At 40.1% G+C, this 19,695-nt stretch overlaps 1 protein-coding gene across 3 annotated transcripts in view; it reads right to left on the bottom strand.

Annotated features, from left to right (window-relative positions):
* Positions 1 to 220: 220 nt before the first annotated feature.
* Positions 221 to 19,695, bottom strand: part of cpne4b (copine IVb) — a 37,370-nt gene continuing 17,895 nt past the window's right edge. For 2 of the 3 annotated variants that reach the window (XM_061759552.1, XM_061759550.1), the window contains exons 3-16: positions 17,633 to 17,812; positions 14,565 to 14,636; positions 14,315 to 14,389; positions 13,784 to 13,867; positions 13,605 to 13,694; positions 9,121 to 9,219; positions 7,640 to 7,726; positions 7,054 to 7,113; positions 6,825 to 6,958; positions 6,643 to 6,697; positions 6,453 to 6,504; positions 5,838 to 5,971; positions 4,162 to 4,398; positions 221 to 1,034 (exon numbers count right to left, since the gene is read on the bottom strand). In XM_061759552.1, coding sequence (XP_061615536.1) covers positions 903 to 1,034; positions 4,162 to 4,398; positions 5,838 to 5,971; positions 6,453 to 6,504; positions 6,643 to 6,697; positions 6,825 to 6,958; positions 7,054 to 7,113; positions 7,640 to 7,726; positions 9,121 to 9,219; positions 13,605 to 13,694; positions 13,784 to 13,867; positions 14,315 to 14,389; positions 14,565 to 14,636; positions 17,633 to 17,812 — 1,491 coding nt within the window. In that variant the 3' untranslated portion in view covers positions 221 to 902. The remainder of the gene's footprint in view (positions 1,035 to 4,161; positions 4,399 to 5,837; positions 5,972 to 6,452; positions 6,505 to 6,642; positions 6,698 to 6,824; positions 6,959 to 7,053; positions 7,114 to 7,639; positions 7,727 to 9,120; positions 9,220 to 13,604; positions 13,695 to 13,783; positions 13,868 to 14,314; positions 14,390 to 14,564; positions 14,637 to 17,632; positions 17,813 to 19,695) is intronic. The other variant, XR_009786067.1, reaches the window with a different exon arrangement.

Here is a 19,695-nt window from a genome sequence, read left to right on the forward strand (position 1 = left end):
TGAATAGTTAGTTAGAGCGGCGGTAACTTCTGTAATTCTCATTGCATTGCTAAACTATCCTCAGCTCAGTTAATTAAATTCTCCAGGATGAGACATCTGCGCCCCTAGCCTCTCCTTGTGTGTTCATCTGCTTCATTTCTTGGAATTGCCCTTAGAGAGTGGATCGATTTTATACTTTATAAACACACTCTTACATGCACACACAGTAAACTGCACAAAATGAGAAAAGCAAAATGCCTTTATTATAATCACCATGCGGCTTACAGGGAAAAACAGTTCACAGATTTGTGTCTACAACACACACCTATCTATCCCTGCAAAACTCTTTACAATTTAGGAAGGTTATTAAGAAATTATTACAATTATTCAGTTATTTATGCCCCAAAAACCATTCTGTAGAAAAAAACAGCCCATAATGTCATTGAAATGACAGGGATACTTTATTCCATAACCAGCAAGCATCTACAGGGGATTTGCTAGCATAATTATGCATGCCGTTATGCAAAAATACTAACAAGGAAACTAATATTCATGTAAATACAAAGTGCAATGCTAGTTCTCAGAATATATTCATCACATATGTGTGAGCTATGCACTTGCTAGTTATATAAATAAGGTATAGTGTCATTTCTTTGGGTAGGCTGAGGTCTGCATGCTGGTTCAGTAGACTCATTTCTATAAACATCTGTAAGATATACAAGTAATAATTCCCAGGTAATGCCATCATGGCCAAACATGCAATAGTCATTGATGGGGTTCAAACTGGTTCACCAGAACAAGCTATTTCTCTGAGCTAGACAAATGTCTATGTATTTACATGAAGCACTGTGCATGTGTGTGTAGGTAAGCAATGCACATTTGTATTTTAGGGTAAACGTGTATATAGTATAGCCAGTCCATTGTCAGGGACCGAAGGTCCTTGTTGACTCATAGTCCGACATACACTTGGGTTTGATGCCTTTAGCGTTATAGTAATCCACCACCTGGTTTGGGACTTCTGCCAGAACACTCTTTGCCAGGGCAGCTGGGGATGCCTGCCAATAAAGAGACAGACACAGAGAGAGGAGAAAGCTGAATACATTAAGACTTGCGCATTACTAGCCATGCGTGACTCTTGCAGGCACTGTTGAGCCTCTGATGCTGTCATAGGCTGAGCACAGTGAGACTGACATGATCAGACAAGCTTATACGCCGAACCCAACGACTTCGACATGTGGTCCTCTGGGTTTTGGTTGGCATAAAGTGGGAACCACTTTACAGTAAGGGAACTCTTATTATGGTCTTAGAAATAGTTCATAAATAAGTGTTTGACATTGGGAGAATTTCAAGTGGATTTTTCAAGTATCTGGACTGTGGTGCCTTGAGATATGAGTGAGTTTTTCAAGATATGAGCCATCATTCAAACAATTTTTTTGCTCTCACTTGTGAGTGCAAACCTGAAATAGAAGCTTAGTTAGTTAGTTAGTTAGAACTTAGTTCAGCTCACTTCACAATAAGCAGCAGTTTGGCAATTAGTAAACAATTCCTAAAACAAGAGGGTCCAGGCTGTTTAATGCCACCCCCAGTTGAAGTTTATGCCGTTTCCGTCCTTTTTGCATCGGGGACCATAACACCAAGTTATCAAAATGGGTATTGTATAATTTGTATATATTTTTTTCTTAAGTCCATTTCATAGTCTCTGTGTTTTTACTTTTACTTTAGAAAAGGAGTCAAATCAATACCCATAATTTTGCCAGTCCTTTTTTTTTTAACACAAGTATCTGTACTACACAAGTGTGAGTATTTTTGCCGTCTCTGGTTATTGATGATTTTGGCAACACAGTTGACTGCCGTGCACTTAGGTCAAATAGTTTGGAATTTAAACGCAGACTTGGGTGAAAATAGGCCTCAAATTTAGACAGAACTTCAGAGAGACTCTGCACAGATGTCTTATGTCTTCTTCTTCATTTTTTCAACACTTAGTCCAAAAGAAGGAGCAGCCTTCACAAGAGGTGTCAAGTGCATAAAAATGAGAATTTCAGCAGACAGGAAGATTATAAGCCGAAGTTACTGTATGTGCAGACTCACACTTAAAGCACTTGAACTGTGAGGCTGTGATGTGCTAATCACTATTCCATTGGCTGCCTCTCCACATTGGCCAATTTCAATTATATACATATTATTTTTCCCCTTTGGTTTATTTTGTGAAAAAGTGCTTTACCCATCCATTCATTTTCTATGGCTCTTGTCCTCATTAGGGTCGCAGGTGAGCTGGAACCTATCCCAGCTGTTTTCGGGCGAAAGGGAGACCACACCCTAGACAGGTCGCCAGTCAATCACAGGGCAACATTTAGAATCGGAAAAGCAGTCAAACTCACATTCACACTGTCACCGTGTAGGAACGCACCCCACACTGCCTGCACGGAAGTCAGGCCAGTGAACCACGACACCATCAGTGATGAAGAGTGCTTTAAATAAGTCATCTTATTTATGAACAAAGAAAGACTTATGATGAATAGAATCACTAGCCCTGCAGTAAAACTGTGAGCTTGGGACTGAGGGATGCCCATTGCAGGCTAGAAATTTACCTGAATTTGCATAACATCTGGTCTTTGTTTCAAATCAAGATATGGGCTAGTATATGTTTTAATTCAAGTTCCCTGTTATGACACACAGTACAATTTGTAAAATAGCCCTCTATGCTGTTGTACATAATAAAAACATACAGTAAATCCAAAACGTAAAGAAGTTTAACAGTTTTTGCCACATTATTTGCTTCACTTCAATGGACATTGTGCTGATCCTTCTCACTCCTTGGCCACCTGGAGGCAGTATAATGCAGACATACCGATATATTGTACATCGAGCAGGTCTCGGCTCCTCAGTAAGCTGCCGTAATACTAGTTGCTCTTCGCAGCGGAGAAAGAATATATACCCGTGGATATTGTTATATTTTCTGTCTACATGTTGCTCCGTTTGCGTTCAAATATCCGTTGCTTTAAGGCACGGTGGTTGTTTAAATACGCATACGCGCTTTATGATTAAATCACAGATCAAGATTAAAATTCTTTGCGCACAAGTCAAAGCAAAAAAAATAATCACCCGTATGACGGCTCGTATCACAAGAAAACTTGCAAGTCGGGTCACTTGTATCTCAAGGCACTGCTGTAAATGACTAAAGACAAAAGTTTTCAACATCCTTAGCTTTTCACCTTGCACACATCCAACACACACAAAACCCTCCAAGTCAGTCGCTTGCTCTCTATCTCATCGTAATTCCCTGAAACAATGCACCATCAAAGTACGCTCTGCCCCCTCCGCCTCCTCTTCCTCTAATTTCCATCCCCAGTGGTGCTCTGCTCCTTCCTACCTGATACATCCAACTCTGCCTGTCACACACTTGCCCGCTCCTCTTAATCCCCTCTGAAAAGAAACGACGGAGCAGAAAATCACTGCTCCACCTCTGTCACACAGTCCCTTGCTCCCTTTTGTCATTAGCTCCACTCTTGTTGACCCGCTCCTCCACCAAAACACCAACCCGCCGACCAACCACTCCTTCACCTGCTCACTAACTGTTCTACTACCTGCACATCGTTTTATCAATATGTTCAAGTTCATGTCTCCCTACACCCACTTTTATTGAGTCCCCATCTATCTTCACACAAACACACACATCCGCCGGACACACTTTTCTGTTTGGTTAGATCGTAATTGGTTGATTTCTCAACCTGTCAAAGAGCAAACTTGGCGTAACAAATCCAGCCAAACGGCTCTGTCAAAACCTGACTACATCAATGCCACTGTGTACACACACGCACACACAAATATACACAGACGGATCAGTGATGCGCTGATTATACCCGCACACCAGATTTGGCCATCATGCTTTCTGAGAGTAAGTGGAAAGTTGTAGAAATTGAAATGGAATGTTTTCGTTCTTAATATTTGTCTGTTAACAACGTTGTATGACAAGATAGTGTTCTACAGACACAGTGAACAATTACATCTGTTCTCTAATCTTGTTGTTAAACGACAGAAATCTCACTCGACAAGTTAGCTAAAGTGATGTGTAGCCAATAACATCCTCTGCTGCATTGTTACTGTTGGCAGATCTCCGCATAGAAAGACATTCCAGACTTGTACTTGTTATATTTCATCATCTCGATTGCCATAGCCACCCACATGCTTGAAATCCTTAAAGGGGACGAACTGGACGATGTCGCGGAGGACGGGCTCGCCCTTGGGAGACCTCAGGATGCCATCGTCGCCGTCCAAAATTTGCATGTCTGTGAAGTCCGCGTTGCCCACGCCGACGATGATGACGGACATTGGTAGATGGGAGGCATGCACGATGGCCTCCCGCGTGTCGGCCATGTCGGTGATGACGCCATCTGTCAGAATGAGTAGGATGAAATATTCCTATGGCAGCACACGGGAGGGGAGAATGTTGAGGTCAAGAAAGGGGAGGATGTGGAGAGGCATGTGTAATAAAAAAAAAAAAAAAAAAAGGGGAGGAAGCAGTTAGAGCAGGGACATCAAGGTAGGCAGGGGAGAGCCTCCCCTGCACCATGAAGAGTAGCAAATTAACAATGATTAAATGCAATTCTTTGAAATTTTACTCCTATGGTCTGCGCTTTATATTGATTATCTTTTTGAATTCAATAGTTTATTTCATAGTCCAAATTGCTGAATTTGCATATTTCCTGTTCAAATACACACGTACAAGTAGCTTCACCTAACCTGATATGGCGTTTGTAATTGGCAAGTGCCTGCAAGTAAGTCAAATAGTTGCCAAAAACTTTTACATTTCTTTACATTCGATTTAATTACTGTATGTAATTACTGGATGTTTATATGAAGTGCAGAATTATAGAGGGCAATGTTTCTGGATAAAAACACATTGCAAACGATTTTGTTGGGTTTTTGGGAAGGCTGGAACTGACTAATGGCATTTCCATCCATTTCAAAGGGGAAAGATGATTTGAGAGATGATTGCATTGAGTTGCAAACGTGGTCACGGAATGAATTGAACTCCTATCTCAAGATGTTTTTAAGAATTATCCATCCATCCATCCATTTTCTGAGCCGCTTCTCCTCACTAGGGTCGCGGGCGTGCTGGAGCCTATCCCAGTTGTCATCGGGCAGGAGGCGGGGTACACCCTGAACTGGTTGCCAGCCAATTGCAGGGCACATACAAACAAACAACCATGCGCACTCCCATTCACACCTACGGGCAATTTAGAGTCTCCAATTAATGCATGTTTTTTGGGATGTGGGAGGAAACCGGAGTGCCCGGAGAAAACCCACGCAGGCACGGGGAGAACATGCAAACTCCACACAGGCGGGGCCGGGGATTGAACCCCGGTCCTCAGAACTGTGAGGCTGACGCTCTAACCAGTCGTCCACCGTGCCGCCTTTAAGAATTATATAAAAGTATAATTTTCCTTTCTTTAAACTTTTAGGTTACTATTATTAACATTGGTTCTACTGCTGTATAGTGAGGTGTGTAGCATCCATTTCAACTCAGGTTCATGTTGGCAAACAGTTATATTATAAAAGGTCAAAAGTAGTTTCTTGTCAATCTAATTTGAGTAAAACCTCATTCTAATCCTGGAGCAATATAAAGGCACATTTACATTTGCGCTTTTCATTTTTAAAAATTCATAAATCCTTTCATTACCGTTTGCAACAAATTCTTCATATATACAGTAGTCCCTCCTCCATCTTTCACACGTTGACATTACTGTTATGCCATGATGAATATGAATTATATGAAAAGGAATGAAAAGAACATGTCCCTGCAAGTTTTTTTTTTCTTCTTCTCTCTCTCTCTCTCTCTCTCTCTTTCTCTCTCTCACCATGGCCTCTTTGGTGTGCATCTCCTCAGAGGCAGACGAGGCTACTTTCTGGATGATTGGGGCGATATTGGTGGGCCCGTATAGCTGAATCTTGGGAAGGCAATTTTGGTAGGCCTCAACCACACCTTGGATTCCTACAACACAAATACAACCAAATACATTGCACTGATATCAACGCAACAAAGGTCTTGTTCTTGGGAAAGTGTTTGCTAAGAGAATCACGTTCATGCGATCTCACCACACTACAGGGTGACGGGACCATTTTTCTCAACATGCCATCATAATACACACAAACCAAACATGGCACATCTAAGTTCACAGCAAGAAAGCAGCGATGTGCAGAGAACAGAACAGAAGGCCATTTCACACATACAGATTAGTGTTATTTTTCTCTGTGTCTTGTAGCTCGACATAGTTGTGCAGCGTAGTGACAAATCTCCCGACTGGATGTGTGTGTGCTTGCATGTGCGATACAGGAGGAGAAAAATGGCTCTGACTGTCTGGGAGTGATAAAAAGTGATACTGTAGAGCTATTCCCATCCTGTGATGCATGAATGTGAACGAGTCAAGAAGATCGAAAAAGAAACTCCAAGTATGTGTGTTTGCACATCTCACCAGCACATTCGGGATTGTCTTCATCAAAGTTCACGGCGAAATCATGTGACACCTACATGCGGACAGAGAACACAGGGCCTTACTGCTACGTCACAGGATTTACAGAATTTACAACTACACACATACGTTTGCCTTTCATCTGGAACAAAACCTGCGCGCACACCCACACACATGCACGCACACCTCCTACCTTGAAGTCAGGCGGTATTAAAGCTCCAAAACCAAAAGCTGGGAACATTTTATCGCTGGAGAGACCCATGATTCATTGAACAGACAAGAAAGAGAAAATAAGATGAAAGGAGTAAGATTTAATGAGTGTGTGTGTGTGTCTCCAAATAAGGTGCATGGTGATGGTCGGAGCACTCGCTCTACCTGTCATAGTCTTGGCAGATCTCCCCCACGGCCACTAAAGCTTTGAGATACTCATTGGGCTGGTAGGGATGGATGTAATGAAGGGAGCAGCTGTTTCGAGGATCCCCATTGGATGCTGTGAAGTCTATTGCCACCTGGGACACACAATATAAAGCGCTCCCAGAGTACGAGTGGGCAAAGGCAGATAATAACTTTACATTTGGTGAAGATTAGACTTGACGGAACTTACTGTGAACTGGATTTGACAGCCTCCCATGATATAATCCAAGAACGAATACATTTTGATGATCTGTCATGGGAAATATGTTTGAGGAAAAATAAACTCTTGATTATTATGCGGAAAGTTGATGAAAGTTGTAACCAAGCAGCGTTCATGCATTTGCTGGATAGGGCAGAAAAAGTTACAGTTTACACCTGCAAAAAATATTCCAGCCTTTAATGCTATAGCTTGTAACATTAAAAAGGTTATTAATCCAGCGATACAGTATGTTTATTGTTGTGGTTGTAGATTGCAGTGGTATAGAACTGCATTACATCATACACAGGTACTGTATTTGTAATACTTTGCTCCGCTTAGTAGGATGCCAAACCATTGCAAACAATAACTACATTTAAAAAAAGACAGCATTGTTAAATTAAACTAGCAGCGTCAGACAAAACTAAGCATTATCATCTTTGTATGGACACAAGTGTATTGCATTGGATTGTAAATGTGTGACTGATGCTGGAAGAAATTCCTAATGAGGTTAATACAGTAGATCAATTTACAGATATAAATTGGATGTTAGTAGTATGCACGGGGGCTTATACTTTACCTTACAGTGGTTAAGAAAGACGACACCAGAGTTTCTGTAATTCTTCTTTTTTATCTGGTATTTAGGGTTGATGCACTCCCACTGAATCTGGCCAAATTAGATAAATATTATAAAACATTCAGATTATTCAGTGCAACATCTAAGCAGAAAAGGCTGGTATGCATAAATTGGAAAAGTGTCAAATACATAATAGTATGAAGACAATAGAGATATGAATATTAAAACTAACAAAAGGCATATTATTTTAATGGAGCAGACTAATATTGACACTTGCAACTTGAGCCTGACCGATTTATCTTTGGGCTCATTAATTTGGGCCAATAATCCTCATCTGAGACTAACTGCATTTTTTAATACTGACTTTAAAAAAGTAAAACAATATAACACCACACTTTAGTGCCCCGTGTCAATAATATCCTCGTTCAATCACACTTTTATGACACATGAAGGAGAGTGTTGTAGCTTTTTACACGCAGGTTTTAGAAGGCATATTGCAGCATTTTTAACATTGTGTCAGTTGCATCTTTTTGAAATAAACAAAGATACTGTATATGCAACTGTTAATTGCCATGTCGACCAATATCTAATATAAGAATATTATGTAGCGGGTTAAAGTTGTGTAATATGTCTTTGTGGGATAAACAGGGTTACTAAATAAAGTTCCTTATTTTAATTTGCACAACAATGGTAAGCAGGATTGATTTTTGAAAACTCAAAAACCAACAAGGTGAAATAACATTTCTTTACTCATTACGACAGTGAAATGAAAGATATTGCAAATGAAATCACTGTATATTAGGCACAAGGCTAAAGACTAACTGTATAAAAAGGAGTTCATTAGCTTGACCCTGAAACATTTTTTTAAAATAACTGTAAGTAAACACACCTGATTTCTACACTGACAAACTGTGTACATTCAAGTAAAGGGAAAATTCTAAAACAACTTCCGTGTCCCTGAATTGATCTGAGACGGTCTGGAAAATGTTGTGTTTTTTTTTAACTCATGGACATTGTGTCCTTCACACTATGAAGGAACAAAATGCACACAGATTGCTGTCAGAGCAGAGTTCAGCAGCCTGGATTGGTGATGATATGTGGCTGTGTCAGTGCCCATGGCATTATTGGTAATTTGCACATCTGTGAAGTCATCCTTCATGCCGAAAAGGCATGAAGCATACTGTGCACTGGCTGACAGCTGTTGTTTTTTTTTTTTTTTAGGAAAGCGACTACTGTTGCTCCTCACCGCAAGACAATGTACAAATGTAAGTTATTTTGTGTTAGAAGTGTAACACAGTGGGAAACAATGTTTTACAATACTGTACAGCCGTTAAACTCATATTGTATTCAATTAAATATTTGGTGAACATCATTCACATTGCTGGCTGTTTTGATTACAGCTTACCCAACATCCCAACTTTTGACCAATCAACACGGGAATAGTGTGAAGCTGCTTTTCTGCAACGGTGCATTTATTTTCTCACCTGCTTGCCCTCCTGCTCTGCCCTCATCTCCTTGAATGTGGTCTGAAACTCCCCAATAAAATCATGCTTTCCATTAGAGTCCCAGTCCCAAACAGTGCACTGAAACAGACACAGAACCTTCATCTAAAGTACACCTGCTGCAACACTTGAATGAATACACATGCACGCACACGGGAAATGCCATGCTGAATGATTGATAACGAGGTGTTGGTGGGGGGCAATGGAGCGGTGAAATATTAATCTGAGGATGCTGAGAGAGATGTGGCCTAAGGCACACCGTGTTTTGTGTTTGTGCGTGATGTTTGTGTGTGCCTTATGTGAGCTCCCAAAGGAGCCCCTGAACAAGATAAATGGTTGCAATTCCCAAAAAAATGTGAGAGTCAGCGGGCCACAGAACGCGCAACAAAACTACACCGTTCTTTAATTTTAAAGGGGCTAGAGGCAACGATTGTAAGGCTGTCTGGGGTTGTTTTAAAAATCAATACACAAAACACGAACACAAAGAGAGGCTTTGGATTGTCATTCAGTTGAAGAACGATGTGACCTCTGAGGTTGAGGTTACCCTCACAACTAGCAATCACAACCAATTCAGCAAAGCCTGATTAGAAACATCAACTACTGGTAATCCTCTTATTTCCCCATCTCCCACTTTAACTGGCAAGTGGCTGAACTCAAAGTGTGATGTTAGGGGGATTGCGTTCGTGACCAGGTACTTGGATATAATTTGTGTGTAAGTGTGTGTTTGTGTGTTCACTCTGCAACCTCGTTTCCACTTCAGCAGCGCAACAGGGTTAGGGGGAAAAAATGACAAAGCCTGGTTTCATTCACTGAATCCTTACTGCTGAATGGAGGCAGAGATCAACAGACAGATGGGAGGTTATGCAGAGATGTGTAAAAAAATATATATATATGCACGATAAGGGTGATGAATTTATGCATTGGTCATTTATCAGCCTCGTGAGAAGGAGGCGCTGGGAAGATAGAAATATGTGCCCTGCCATTTCTCACTATACCGCCCTGTATGTTTCAAACAGGTAGCCCAGGAATCCATTGCCGATGGCATGTATGTGTGTGTGTTAGCCCTTTCTTCCTGCTGTCAAGATCCATGCAGAGTTAAGACGCCTCTGAATATTTGATGATCAAGATCATGTTTATTCATGGGAAGTATACCGTTCTAAGTCGATGTGCAGGGCTCCATACTCACACTCATTTACACAAATCTATTCTGGCAAGCAAAGGTGAAAGTTTAGCTATTTCAGCGCTGTCACACCTGCTCCTGTTCTTTAAATAACACAGTGACACCAAGAAATTGTGAAGATGACCTGAAGTCAACCCCTGCCAGGAGACAATAGGTATTACACCAAACACACACAAACACACACGCACGCACGCACACAAACACACATGAAAACACGTATTATACAACCCCAATTTCAATGAAGTTGGGACATTGTGTTAAACATAAATAAAAACAAAATACAATGATTTGCAAATCATGTTCAACCTATATTTAATTGAATACACTACAAAGACAAGATATTTAATGTTCAAACTGATAAACTTGATTGTTTTTAGCAAATAATCATTAACTTAGAATTTTATGGCTGCAACACGTTCCAAAAAAGCTGGGATAGGTGGCAAAAAAGATTGATAAAGTTGAGGAATGCTCATCAAACACGCGTTTGGAACATCCCACAAGTGAACAAACTAATTGGTAACAGGTGGGTGCCATGATTGGGTATAAAAGGAGCTTTCCTGAATTGCTCAGTCATTCACAAGCAAAGATGGGATGAGGTTCACCTCTTTGTGAACAAGTGTGTGAGAAAACAGTCGAACAGTTTAAGGAGAATCTTCCTCAACGTACAATTGCAAGGAATTTAAGGATTTCATCATCTAAGGTCCATAATATCATCAAAAGGTTCAGAGAATCTGGAGAAATCACTGGATGTAAGCGGCAAGGCAGAAAACCAACATTGAATGCCCGTGAACCTTCGATCCGTCAGGCGGCACTGCATCAAAAACCGACATCAATTTGTAAAGGATATCACCACATGGGCTCAGGAACACTTCAGAAAACCAATGTCAGTAAATACAGTTCGGCGCTACATCCGTGAGGGCAACTTGAAACTCTATGAGCAAAAGTCTCTAGCAAAAGTAATTTATCAACAACACCCAGAAACGCCGCCGGCTTCTCTGGGCCCGAGCTCATCTCAGATGGACTGATGCAGAGTGGAAAAGTGTTCTGTGGTCCGACGAGTCCACATTTCAAATTGTTTTTGGAAAATGTGGACGTCGTGTCCTCTGGGCCAAAGAGGAAAAGAACCATCCAGACTGTTATGGACGCAAAGTTCAAAAGCCAGCATCTGTGACGGTATGGGACATTATTAATGCCAATGGCATGGGTAACTTACACATCTTTGCAGGCACCATTAGTGCTGAAAGGTACATACAGGTTTTGGAGAAACATATGCTGCCATCCAAGCAACGTCATTTCATGGACGCCCCTGCTTATTTCAGCAAGACAATGCCAAACCCCATTCTGCATGTGTTACAACAGCGTGGCTTCGTAGTAAGTGTGCAGGTACTAGACTGGCCTGCCTGCAGTCCAGACCTGTCTCCCATTGAAAATGTGTGGCTCATTATGAAGCGTACGAAAATACGACAACGGAGACCCCGTACTGTTGAACAGCTGAAGCTGTACATCCAGCAAGAATTGGAAAGAATTCCACCTACAAAGCTTCAACAATTGGTGACCTCAGTTCCCAAACATTTATTGAATGTTGTTAAAAGAAAATGTGATGTAAAACAGCGGTAAACATGACCCTGTCCCAGCTTTTTTTGGAACGTGTGAATTGGGGTTTTGTATATATATATATATATATATATATATATATATATATATATATATATATATATATATATATATATATATATGTATATATATATATATATATATATATATATATATATATATCCTGCGACCCTTGTGAGGATAAGCTGCTCAGAAAATGGATGGATGGATGGATATATATAAAGATATAATATATATACGTTCTTCAGAAACCTAAAGAAACTAATTTCAAAGACACAAAAATAAATACTGCAAATTAATTTAAAAAAACGAATGACACACGCAGACGTGTAGTGAAATAGACTTACTGCTGAATATACCAAAACAATTGTGAAATACACGGTTGTAGACAGAGGTGGCAAAAGTCCAAACACAGTGTGCTAAAGTAGAAGTACAGATATTTGTATCAAAAAAGACCCTGGTAATAGTAGAAGAACCGATCAAAGTTACAAAAGCTATGTCATACGCTGTGTAAAAGTATGCAATGTATGCACAGCAATCACACAGATTAAGATGTAAATTGGCAGAACTTGCGTTGTTTTTTAATTATCAAATAGATATCAGTGTTGCTGATGAAGTTCAATATAATCAAATTATATATAATTATTAATCTCTGAGTGAACTTATAGTGCTGTTTCATGTGTGTGAACAAAGATGGTTTATTTAAGACCAATTAATTAGTGTGGTAGTTTATCAATCCATCCATTTTCTTGACCGCTTCTCCTCACAAGGTTCGTGGGCTGCTGGAGCCTATTCCAGCAATCTTCGGGCGTGAGGCGGAGTACTTCCTGAACCGGTCGCCAGCCAATCGCAGGGCACATAGAAACAAACAACCATTCGCACTCACATTCACATCTACGGGCAATTTAGAGTCCTCAATCAACCTTCCAAGTATGTTTTTGGGATGTAGGAGGAAACCGGAGTGCCCGGAGAAAACCCACGCAGGCACGGGGAGCACATGCGAACTCCACAAAGGCGAGGCCGGGATTTGAACTGCAATATTGCACCGTGCCGGCGTGGTAGTTTATGTTATTTATAAAAATATATATATATATATATATATATATATAGTTTTAAAGTGATATTGTTGAGAATTTGTTTTATTTGCATATTCCTATTTTATATTTTTTGTCTATTTGGCATTTATGTGCAATTTAAAAAAATAAATACATCAGAATTTACTCACTAGTTACTCAATACTTAAGTAGTTTATTCACCGAATACTTAATTTCTCTCACTCAAGTAATTATTTAAATGACAAATTTTTACTTTTACTTGAATTGTATCATTCCAAATTAACCGTCCTCCTACTTGTGTACAGTTTTTGGCTACTCTAGCCACAAACAACATGTACCCAACTCCCCATAACTTTGCTATTTAGCTTAACAGTTGCTCAAAAATACAAGTTTCAAATGGTGAAAAAGAGAGAGAAAAGAGAGTGCAGTATTTGTCCATCCATTTCCTAGTTAACAGGCTGTTTTATGGTTTCATGAGGATGGTGTAAGATCCATTGTGACACAAATGGTCCCACTTTTGTACAAAACCGTTATAAAAAGCTTGTGAAAACAGAATGACTAATATGATGCTGTAAATTGTAAAGACCTGCTATAAATGATAACAATTGCAGACTCACCTTTAGCTCCCTTTCCTGGTCTCCACTGCAAAGAGTGTTCAAGGAAACTTTGAAGGATTTCCAAACGGGGCTCAAGTTATTCATGACCGTCTGAACGAATATGAAAAAAAAAAAAACATAAATAAGACTCTTAATGCTCAATGGATATACCTCCATATGTGAGCACGTACTCTAATTACCTCTGTTCGATGTACAAGAGACTCGCTTCCATCATCATTTATTCTAAAAATCTCCAGGAAAGGATCTGACTTGCTGAAGAAGTCCTTCAGAGGGAAAGTAAATCTATGAGGCATCACCATAAATCATTCACACAAAATAAATCATTATTTCACCCTTGTCTCTTCCTAGTGTCCCACTCTAAATTGTCCACCTCTCCCTTGGTGACTTCCACAGTTCCCCTAAGGCACAACCTGTTTGGATTAGACATTCATGACTGTGCCTGTGTGCGTGCACGGGAAGCCTGAAAATTAATATAGTTATCTCTGTGCCTGAGATAGTAGGCGTTATTTAGGGTGCCTGAATATCTCAGCGGGCCTCATTTCATTCCACATTGAATTTCCATGTACTGTATTGCAGAGGAAAAGCCATCACACCCCGTCACCTAAGCTGACACACACACCTGACTCTCAGCGCACGTGAACATTAAGTGCTATCTTAAAGAGGAAATTAGCAGTTTGTGTCATTCATAGTGCCCACGCACTCGTACAAACCTTGTCATCTAGCTTACGAGCACTGAAGGAGAGTTCAACGTAGTCGTCATTACCAGACAGCTCCTCCGCCGTCACCTTTTGAGTCGAGAGAGCGAGAAGAAGAAAAATTAGATGAGAGGAAACGAGATGGAAGTGAGCCACTGATCACACTGAACATGCAACTTTATCACGTTAATTGTCATCGAGTTGGCTGAATGCAAGAGGTGATGTGAGTGCCAATGTGTTGGGCTGATTTGAATAAGTGTTATACCATGATGGAAGACTTTCCAGCAGTATTTCCCTGTTTGAGAAGGGCTTTGGTGAGTTTTCTTTGTGAGACAATCTGAAACCAATACATAAAATAAAGAGAGAACATCAGTACAGGGGATGACAGCATAAGAAAATGTGCTGCCTACTGCCCTTATTGGTGGAGTTGGTTAGTTAAAATAGCCATGCCTCATCACATTTGGATATGATTCACACAGTCTAAATTTGATTAGCCTTGCAAAACATACAACAGTACAGCAGTGACTTGAGATAAGAGTGACCCGGCTCACGGGTTTTTTGAGATGTGAGCCAGTTTTTGTTTAGACTTTGAGAGGAATTCGAGATACTAGCGCCGTATGACGGCAGTGAACACAACTCAGCTCAATTCATAACAAACAGCAGTTTGGCGTAGTGAACAAATTAAAAAATAATAATAAAAAGGCACACATGTTTTGGAATGTCGGAGGAAACCAGAGTGCCCAGAGAAAACCCACACAGGCACAGGGAGAACATGCAAACTCCACACAGGCGGGGGATTGAATCCCAGTCCTCAGAACTGTGAGGCAGATGCTCTAACCAGTCGCCCACCGTGCTGCTGGTTGTAAAACAATTTCTTTAAATTCTACTTAACTAATACAGACTGCTATTCAAAATACAAACATTTTGGTTGTTTTTTTGGGGGTGGGAGGAGGTTGGAACAAATTAATGGCATTTCCATTCATTTCAATGGGGAGAGATGATTTACGATGTGAGTGTTCCGAGTTATAAGCACGGTTAGGAAATGAATTGAATTTATATCTCAAGGCCTCACTCATGCTTCTTAAACGCCGGCAGGTTCCAAAAAGAATATTATAACAACTAATCCAAAAGTAGTGTTAAATAAACAATGTTACTACATTGTGACACAATGTTCCCAAAGCCTTTCCAAGCAGATCAGTTCCTGTGGTGTTTTTCCGCTGCACCAACATATAGCACTATGTGACTATTATGAACCAAAGCTCTTTATAAGACTTTTATTGAAAATGCTGTTGGCTTTATGTTATCCAATTCCAGTAAACCACTGGCTAACACTTTAAAAAATCCTCTTCTCATGTGTCAGTAATCCAAGTCTCCCTTCGCTTTTGTAAATCTCCCATCTTTGTGCTGGCCAGGTCATCTGCAAACACACATTTTATAGTTTTGTTGTATTTGTGGCAAAAACGGAATTTAAGCTGCTTAGCTGGCATTTCCTGCGGATCAGTTTAGGTCATCAGTCTTCTTAATGAGTGCATTCCCTATTTTTACCTCTAATTGCCCTTGTTTAATGAGCACAACTCATAAATAAAGCACACATTTAAATATTGATTGCACTATCGTTAAGAAGGGATCGCCACACTTTTAATTGTGGTATTATGGAAAAAGACTGCATGGTCACTGGAAAGGCGCCAGTTCACTTCCCAGCTAATGTGTCCTTGAGCAAAGCACCGAACCCCTTAAAATTCTCTATTTTATCCCATTGGATACTCGTATAGGAGGTAAGTAGGCAAATTCACATACTGTAACATAAGGCAAATTTCTGAACGAAATTAGTTTTAAGCAGCGCAGTGCCGCAAGTCAGGGCTCAAGGACATCTATCCCATAATGTTAGTGACAGTAGCTGACTTCAGGCAAAAAAACGTCCCATTGGGATTCCAAGCACTGCAGCTGTTTGCCTCCCTATCACAGCAATAATAGGACACCGTTGTGTGATACACAGTTAAAAGATCATTGAACTGAATTCCATATCCAGCCTCTCATTCAAGTCATGCATGCTGCACTGTTGCGAGAACGAGCCTGACAGTTGCACATGCAGCACGTGTATAATACAACGTGATATCACGCTTAATTCAGTCAGTGTTAAGATAATCATACCCAGGGGTGTCGCTAGGCCGAGGCTTCAGCCCGCCTAAAAGCTCCTCAAGCCCTCCCCAAATTATTTGGGAGTATGTGTTTATGGCAAAGTTTTTTTGTCATAGCCCCCTAAAACCGATCTTCTGCCCCCCTAAAAAAATATTGGTCTTAAAAATATGCCGCACCCAAAATGATGATGTAATGATGAATATTGTCCTGCATAAAAATGGTTTCTTCTTGAAAGATGCAGGCTTTTTTCTGTAACTATGTGTGAAGAAAGTGTCCTCTAAAAAACCACAATCCCACCTCTATCTTGCTGGCATCTAAATCGAATTTGAGCTTTGTGCTGATTACTGATCCTGCCATCTAGTCACTTTCATTTCATCAGTGCATAAACCTTTTGAAAAATCAGTCAGGTATTTCTTGGCCCCTTATTGATGTTTTAACTTATATGTCTTGTTCAACGTTGGTCAGATTTCAGCCTTCCTTACCTCGGCCATGTCCTTGAGCACTGAGCACCTTGTACTTGCACTTTCTTTCGACCCCGATGACCTTTTGTAATGAAATGTTTGATAGTTCTGTGATCATGACCCCAAATCTGTGCAATCTCAAGCGTGCCGCATTCGTCTGAAAGATCTTTTACAATTTATAGCTTTTCAGAGTCAGTCCAATCTCTTTTTTGGCCCAATTTTCTAGAGGAAAAGATTCTGCCAAATACTGTAACTATTCACACCATGATATATGATGTTGCTCTCCTCAAGCCACACCCTCCCTCATCACACAATACACATCGCCCAATATGTTCAAATCCAATAAGCACTACATTTATACAGCTTGAAGTTGAGAAATATGTATTAAAATTATGATGTTGCGAGCCAAACGGCAAAATCATGAAATCATTGTTAATTTACTGTCACAATATCAATAAAAAATACCAATGTGCTTGCTAAAAAAGTAATTAAGAATCTTTATGTCTGTGTATATTCTCAATCTTCCAGGTTGTGGTAATCAAAAAGTGTTAAAACAAGGTAACTGGACTGGACAGTGTACATGCGACCTGTATATAGAGTAGATGTTTTTGTGTCACTTAATGCACATGTAATGTACATGCATTAGCTGGCTCATGCATAACACTTCACCGAGAAAAGATACAAGCCTAACCCCTCCAATTGTTACACTCAATTACGTAACCATGACAGCGACCTGTCCCAAGGTGCACTCCATGGCCCCGAGGAAGTCAGCATCACGAAGGCCGTTGTTGCCCGAGCTGATGTCGTGAAGTTCAAAACGAAGTCTTTGGACCTCTTCAAAGTAATAATCCACCAGGAAGATCTTGGAGAAGACTGGGCCGCTACTGCTGCGGATCACCTCTGTACGGTCCACCTTCCAACACGCACACATACAAACACAATTACCCAAGTTTTACCATAAATTAATGTATGAGCCATCCATCCATTTTCTATAGCACTTGACCTCATATAGGGTCATGGGAGTTGGTGTGACCATGGACTGGTTACCAGTCAATCACAGGGCACATAAACTGTAGACCTATGATTCTCAAAGTGTACCATTGGGGTATGTGGGCACCCACAAATATAATTTACAACATTTAAATCATGACATACAATCAAACATTAGAATCAAGCTTGTAGCTACGCATACTGTCTGTTTGATTTTTTTGTTTAATCCAGTACAGTATATGTTTTTACTTTTCATGTAAAGTACTATTTTTTTTTTTACTTCTCTAGTATTATATATTTTTAAGTAGAGTTCACTTCAGTTTTAAGTACAATACATTTGCATTTAATCTTTGACTGTTTTATTTTTTTTAATGGAAGTAGAATTTTTATCTAACTTATGTGCAATACATTTTAATGGAATCATTTAAGTTAGTATTTTTTATTTATTTAAGTGCAGTTTTAATGTTCAAACTGTGCATAATGTTACAGTAGCACTCAGAGAACCTCGTTCTCTGTTTTGTAGAACACTTAGGCCTACTGTATAATTGTATTTTAATGTTGGTCATTATGTTGGTACTTGGAGAGCTAAGTATTTCTTGAGGTAGTACTTGGTGTAAACAGTTTAAGACCAGCTGCTGTAGACTGACAACAATTCATACGCAAACTTACACCTATTGACAGTTTAGATCTTCAAGTCACCTAACATGCATGTTTTTGGAATCTGGAAGTAAGACGCAGTCCCCGGAGAAAACGCCACACCGGAAGGCCGTAGCCAAGATTCAAACCCCAAACCTCAGAACTGTGAGGCAGACATCCACCGCTACCTTTTTTGCTACATGTCAGGATTTTGCATAAGTTTTGAGTTGCATTATTATCTATTATCACTATTATCACATGCAGGTACAGTAACACTGGAAAGATGATACTGTACTGTACGTTCATAAATGCCTAATTTCACTGATATTTGGCCACTTGGAGGCAGCAAACACAATACTGGGTGACATCATATGATAAAGTGAAGTTTATTTTTATTTCACAGCAATGTTGACATTTATTTTCTGTTGTGTCCCTTTGAAAGTTGATGAGCCCATAGTCATTCTCCTTTAGTGTCTCTTTTAAGTTTCTGCCTTTTGGTGCAGTGCAGATGCGACAATAACCAAAAAGAGTACTGTACGTCAGAACTCAGTTTCTGAACCTGAATGGACAGTCTCCACGAATATAACCCATAAATTTAATTATTGGACTCTAACAGTAAATTTAAAGGCACCACATTAGTGATAAACCATTGTATCCCTAAATGTACAATAAGGTGCAATTTGGAGATTGCAACTGTTCCATTTTTATTGTGGTGCACTTATAATGTGTTTTTTTTTTTGGTTTTTTTTTGGTCCTCAGAACTGTACAAAAGAACGGATGTCATTAAATATCCAGCACACTGTCGGTGTGCATCGATTGTGAATCAGCCGACTTCTCAGCACTGCAGCCGTTACAAATACAATTAGACAGCACTACATTGTGCAGACTTATCAACTAGCTGTTTGACTACACAGAGAATATAATTGTTCTTAGGTTCTCTTCCCCGTAAGGAAGAAAAGAATAGAAACATAAATCCGTCTGGTGAGGCTGGTGGGCTTTTGTTAACTCTTGTGCATGCTCGTCCTCTTACACACACACATACACACACTGGCACAAAGTGAAGGTCATCCAAGCAGGCTCCATGCGTGAGCATAAATGTGCCTCAGTGTCTGCAGCATCATGTTCTTGTCTGCTACTGATTATGTAAAGCGGTGACATGTGGGGTGCACA

This window comes from Phyllopteryx taeniolatus, chromosome 21 (assembly GCF_024500385.1).
Source record: "Phyllopteryx taeniolatus isolate TA_2022b chromosome 21, UOR_Ptae_1.2, whole genome shotgun sequence".
NCBI classification, from domain to species: Eukaryota; Metazoa; Chordata; class Actinopteri; order Syngnathiformes; family Syngnathidae; genus Phyllopteryx; species Phyllopteryx taeniolatus.